We start from the raw sequence: 6231 nt of genomic DNA, 5'->3' as shown, positions 1-6231 counted from the left end.
CTGTGTTTCCTTACACTCAGTGTGGGAAATGCACGTTTTGAATTGGCCCTTGCAGACAGGCGGGCAAATAGCGGGAAGTTTATGGATCGTAACAGCTCCACAGCTTAGAGACGCAAACCAAGGGGAGTCTGAAAGAAGCTGACAGCTGCTGCGCAGAGGCTCTGAGCACTGCAGGAGGGCGGCGCTGCTGGGGAGATACATCCTTTGTTGCTGTAATTGCTTCATCCCTTACTGTGCCCACTCCCGGGCCCCTCAGAGCAAGCGACACGGAGCTCCTGGAGTGGGTCCAGCGGAGGACAAGGATGACTAAGCGATGGAGCACCTCCCTTACAAAGGCAGCTTACTGTGGGAGTTGGGCCTGCTGAGCCTCAAGAAGAGACGACTGAGAAGTAAACTCGTCAATGTGTATAAATGTCTAAAGGGGACGGTGCCAAGAGGATGGACCCAGGCTCTCCGTGGTGGTACCAACCACTGATGCACAGGAAGTTCCACCTGAATATGAGGAAGAACTTCTTCACTGTGCATGTTAATGCACGCTGGAACAGCCTGCTCGGAGAGGTGGTGGAGTCTCCTTCACTGGAGATACTGAAGAACTGTCTGGACACAATCTTGTGCAATGTGCTCAAGGATGACCCTGCTTGGGCAGGGAGGTTGGACTAGATAACACACTGTGGTTGGTGCCTTCCAACCTTAACCATTCTGCGATTCATCACAACTAGCCCCTTCTGCCTCGAGTCAAAGGAGTACTAGGACTGACAGCCTTAAACATCTAAACTTGACTGTCTGTCTTTCCTGCCTCAATCATTCAGACAACTGATTCACAAGAATGTCAGTTGTCTCCAAAATCATTACTACTCTTCAAATTTCAAGTAAAACAGGCCAACAGGCTCTAAAAGTTACATGGATTAAAAACCAACAAAACAACAACCATAAAAACTGCAACCCCCCCAGCAACCAACCCAACAAAACAAAAAATCCACAAGCTGTTTCCCTTTAACAAACAGAACAGTGGAACTCGCAGTTGCTTAGGGAAGGTCACATGCTTCAGATGCTTTACCATCAGTCATGGACAACATTTAATTGCTACTGTATCTGTGTAACTGTGATTTAGGAATACTCTTCAGGCAACTATTGGTACTTTGTGGTGAATATTTTACTTATAAAGTAAAAAAAAACCCAGCAAAGTTTCTGTGCAAGTTTGTGAAATCTTCTTGCTATTCTACAGGTCCAAAACAATTGAGAAAAACTGAGGAAACAAAGAAAAACAAGTGGAAAACCTACTGCTGATTCATGGAGATATGATTTAAAAGCCTTAGAATGACCACTTTTAAAGCAAGTCAGCAAGACTCCCTGAAGCAGAAGAGGACAGAAAGGTTCTGCAGGAAGTAGTACTAAGCAAGCAGAAGACCTGAATATACCAGCTAGGCTCTGCAGTGCTGGGGACACACTTCAGTTCTGCTGAAATTGAATCTTCCTAGAATCTGGATCTGGGAAGGAGCCTTGAATTTTCAGTTCTTTGGCTTTCTTTTTCCATTGCCGTCCTTTTCTCAACACCTCCAGTACTCAGAATCAAGATACAGAAAAGTACAGCAATGACCTCAAAGGGGCAACCTTCAACAGGTGCTACAAAAATATATCAGGGAGATAGAAGAAATAAGGAACATGTAGTGAGAGATGAGAGTAACTGAATTAGAAAGAGGTCAGTCATGTCCTAAGTGGTCAGGCAAAGAAACATGATACAGGATCAACTGGAGGAACTCCAAAAGCCCTTCTAAAAAGCAAACACTTCAACTGAGATGTAGAAGCCAAATCTGAAGTACCAAATTTAACATCTCTACTGGTTATAAAATAAACCCAAGACAACTATTTTCTTGACAATAAGGAAAATAACTCTGCACTGATTTCACTGAATTTCAGCATAAACAGATTACCCAGAAAGAAAACACAATATCTCCACCCCAAAGAATTTTTTAAAATGTTTTCACGTTTTCAGATATTTTTTAATAAATGTGCTTTGTTCTGAAAAAGTAGTGACATAAAAGACAACAGAAATGCAAATACACATTTTCTTCATTTTCCTCTCCAGCACCTTAAGAATAAGAGATCTCTTGCACACGCATAATTTTCAAATATTTCATAACCTAGAAATATTCTTCTTGAACCAAAGCCAAATATACAACAACTCCTGATACCTCCACTTGATTGTTCAGGGAGATATAAGTATTTATGCAAATCCCACTTTCTTCCTCCACTACAATCTACTGTCCCTTGTGAAAATAAATAATACAAACCAAAACAAAAAAGGAAAAAAATCTCAAACAAACAAACTACAAAAGAAACCACCAATAAAACCACTTCAGGTATTTAAAATGATCGTCAAGAAAACCAAGCTGTTATGAATTTCGGGTCCCTAACCCACAATGTTGTCACAAACCTGTCAAAAAGGTTTAAAGTTTGAATGTTAGTATTTTAAACCATTTGCAGGGGGATCAATCTTAACCTGAATTGCCTTTTTTTTGGTATTAATCACAGACCAATTTACATTAGTCAATGCCAGCATATATGTTTGGTGAATCAGGACTCTTATATGTTTAAACATAATTCTTTTTTTCATCAGAATATAATTGTTTGGTTTGTATTACTATATCATTTGCATTGAATAACAAATTTGAATCGAGTATTCGGGAATGCTTTAAATTCAAGAAGAGACACAAAAAGCTTATGTTAAAAAATACAGCACCATGGTCCAGACCACATTTGAGTGTAAGCTAGACCAATGCTGGATTACTCTATGCAGGAAATAGTATAAAAGAAAAACAGGTAGGTCAAAGTGTGACAGTTTCAGTGCAAAATTCAGTGGAAGGAGTAAGTTTCATTTTTGTAGCAACCACTGTAAAATCCACACTATAACTTTAGTTTATCTGGTAACTTCTGTATTACAACTACAAAATGTCAGGTTAATATGGTGTAAGGTGTATTTCCTCACAATTACCTGTGAAACTATATTAGTATTTTTTACCAATTTGCTGAAGTTGGACTTAAAACCATGACATGGCACCTAGTTCAATTCATTTATTAGGCACTTACATATAAATTTAACAGTGTAACATTCAAACCTGAAAATTCTGGCTGTTATTTTTAAATGGAGGGAAATCTAAGCAAAATTCATAATAAATCCTCTTTGACTTTAACCACTGAACAGAACTGTTTTTCCCTTGCAAAAACCCAGAGATTCATTACACAAGTTAAAACTTTAATAGATGTAAAAACAGATGTTTGATCTTCTTCCAGTGCAGACCAGTTTTCAGTCAGCTATGGAGTTTTTATTTAACTGAACAGAAGACTTCTGGGTCCTAATAAGTAAACAAATAGTGTATGTTAATTTCACATGTGTGGTCTGAATACATGGCTTTATGCAAATATGTATATCCTTGAAAAACTTGTATGATTATGTTCCTTTTTAAAAAAATCGGTCTGTAGTTACCAGATAACTTAAGAGGTCTACAAATAAGGACAATTCAAGAAAAAGTTGTTTGTTTTCAAAATGCATAAATAATTTACTTTAAAACACGACAAAACTCATCCCATCCCCCCAAAAAACACAGTTGGAAGTGAATACAGAACACCGTAATTAGGGAAATACTGATATTTGTTAGTGCTTGTACACTCATAAAATTGCAAAACCATATTCCAGCTCTGAAGTGAAACATAATTGTCTAGACGTACCATATTCCTCTGGGGGGAAAAGCCTCTTCAGAAATCTCATGTCTAACTGCTATTTATGCAGTGAAATTACACAGTATGTATAACTATGGATGAATATATTCCAGTGTTTTGGTGTTATCTCAAGAGGGCTGCAATAAACATAAAATCAAATGTGCAAGTATTATATAGTTTCTCCAGTCCAGGCTTAACCAGAGTGAAACAAATTTTGGAAAAAAAGTTTTGTTCCATGATTAGAGAAGGGACATTTGTAACCAAGTGTCTTAACCTATCTGCACATTTAATTAAAGTGCAAATTATTTCTTCCTACATATACTTCTCAAAGCCCACCAACTCCAGTGACTTAAGCTCAACCACATTGAGTTAAAATACTGAAACAACATTTAACAAATTAAATAGAATTCACACTTCACAGCACTAAAGAAAAGAATGGTACCTTTCTGGAAAAAAATTAGTGATACAAATCTAAAGAAAGTAACAGCAATTTATGCTATGACATGAGTCATTTGCATAAAACTTGTATTTTTTCACTTTCATACAAGAATAAATTTTAAAATTCAAAAGTAGAAAAAAATAGCAAACTCTGTAAACCTTTGCATTTTCTTTATGCAAACCATTTTTGTGTGTTGAGCCCATGTTAGTATAGCAAAATTAGTTAAGCAAGAGGTTTGAAAGGGCATTTCAACAACTACATTAACTTAGAAGCAATATAGGATCTTCTAGCTCATAGAAAGGAATTGAACTAGACTGGCTTTCTCCAGAGTCTGAGTCATAGGGAGCATCAGGCAGCTCCATAAAACCGTAAGCTAGCTGTTCATCTTCTGTATCTGACCGAACATAGCAGGAAGTGTTGGAATACTCCTCATCCTCTATACTGTTGAAATCCTGTGGGATATACAACATTCCTGGGTAGTTCCTGCTAACTAAGTCACTGGTTGTTTGCAGGGAAGTTTTTCTAAACGCCATCAGGTGCATGTGAGAAAACTTAGAATACTTGAAGCGTTTAAAACCCAAGGACTCTATGGCAATTTTCCAGCTTTTCATCATCATAGCCCGGCGATTCTGGTGAGACGAATCAGGAGTTATTACAAGCAATAAGCCATTTAATACGAGAAGTTCATGTGCCTTCTTGCAGCATATCCATCGTTGATAGGGTGATGGAAAGTAAGAAAGGAGGAGTGAGAAAACGACGACATGGAACAGCTCTCCAGGTAGAGAATCAATGGGATTTTTCAGTTGCTTAAGAAAGGCATCTATAGCATCTTGTGCCAGTTGGAGAGGTTGCTGAATTTGAAGATTTAGGAAGTCACATTTGTATACGCTCTGGTGGAATAACAAAAACAGAAAACCAAGCACCAAGGTTAGTTTAAAGAGCAAATACAACCAAGACCCACAGAAAAATCAATGACCTCTCAGTTCCCTTGAGGAAATGTCAAGCCTGCTGAACATTCCTCTTGCTATTAAATCAAGCAATCTAAAAGAAAAATGTAACACACATGCAAAATTTTAGATGTGCAGTATTTTACTAGAGATTTGATAGCTGAGAACTGTTAATATAAAAAAAAAATTTAGCCCAAATAGAAAAAGTATCAATTCAGCTATCTCACAAATGATTTAAGAACTCAGATAAGCCTATATTGCCTTTTTTTCCCCAGGTGCTGAAAGCCTTTTATAGGCTTTTATAAACCTGAAATGAGTAATTAGAAACTAAATTTGAGACTTCAGTATTTCTACCAGTTCTTTAAAAAGAATCCAAGCAACTCAGTAGTTTGGTCACTTGGAAAAAAAGTGTCATTCTTTACTAGTACAGAAACAAAGAATGGTGAGGCAATATTCATGATAAAGTTACAGAACTTTAGGTTCTGTAGGTACATGTAGGTACATGTTTTAACTTTGCTGTAAATACAAAGTGAAGTGGTAAACATTTGGGCAATTATCAAAATAAGGTAAGGACTACAAATCATTGTACACTCAAGCTGTCAAACATAGGAAATGACAGTACAATACAACATACAGAAGAGTAAATTCTTAGCATCCTTAATCACAAAGCATTCAAAAATATAAGCATGCTATTTAGTGAATTTAAGTTTTGACTTAATTTAAGTCATCAAAACCTGGGACTAACTTTTCATAAAAAATGTATTAAAATGCATGAAGATACAAAGTTTTGATCTGATAGGAACAAAAATTGTTATTAATGCCTAGAGAATGTGTAGTGAATTACACTAAACAGGTAAGTGAATGTGTAAGCAGACACAAAACACTGTGCGGAGCACATCTGAAAGGTTACACCTGCTGCATTTTAATACCATGAAAATATTTGTAGTGTGTTTTATGAAACAACATTAAAACAAGATCCCTAGAACACTATTGCAAAGGTGTTCATTAAGGAACTGATATGCACAATTGTTTCCAAGTACAAGATAATGTAATTTCTTTATAAAAAGAAAAAATGTAATTTGGTTATATAAAAATCACAATCTCTTCTGAGAGTGAGCAGAAAATTAG

General features: G+C 36.7%; 1 protein-coding gene across 1 annotated transcript in view; it reads right to left on the bottom strand.

The window, feature by feature from the left end:
* Positions 1 to 3529: 3529 nt before the first annotated feature.
* The window catches only part of BMT2 (base methyltransferase of 25S rRNA 2 homolog), a 34140-nt gene continuing 31438 nt past the window's right edge, over positions 3530 to 6231 (bottom strand). Inside the window, exon 5 of the mRNA XM_050324061.1 lies at positions 3530 to 5046. Coding sequence (XP_050180018.1) covers positions 4417 to 5046 — 630 coding nt within the window. The 3' untranslated portion in view covers positions 3530 to 4416. The remainder of the gene's footprint in view (positions 5047 to 6231) is intronic.

Source organism: Myiozetetes cayanensis, unplaced genomic scaffold (genome assembly GCF_022539395.1).
Source record: "Myiozetetes cayanensis isolate MyiCay16 unplaced genomic scaffold, myiCay2020 scf3, whole genome shotgun sequence".
Classification (NCBI taxonomy): domain Eukaryota; kingdom Metazoa; phylum Chordata; class Aves; order Passeriformes; family Tyrannidae; genus Myiozetetes; species Myiozetetes cayanensis.
The sequence above is the reverse complement of the archived record's forward strand: the minus strand, read 5'-3'. Positions and strand labels throughout refer to the sequence as shown.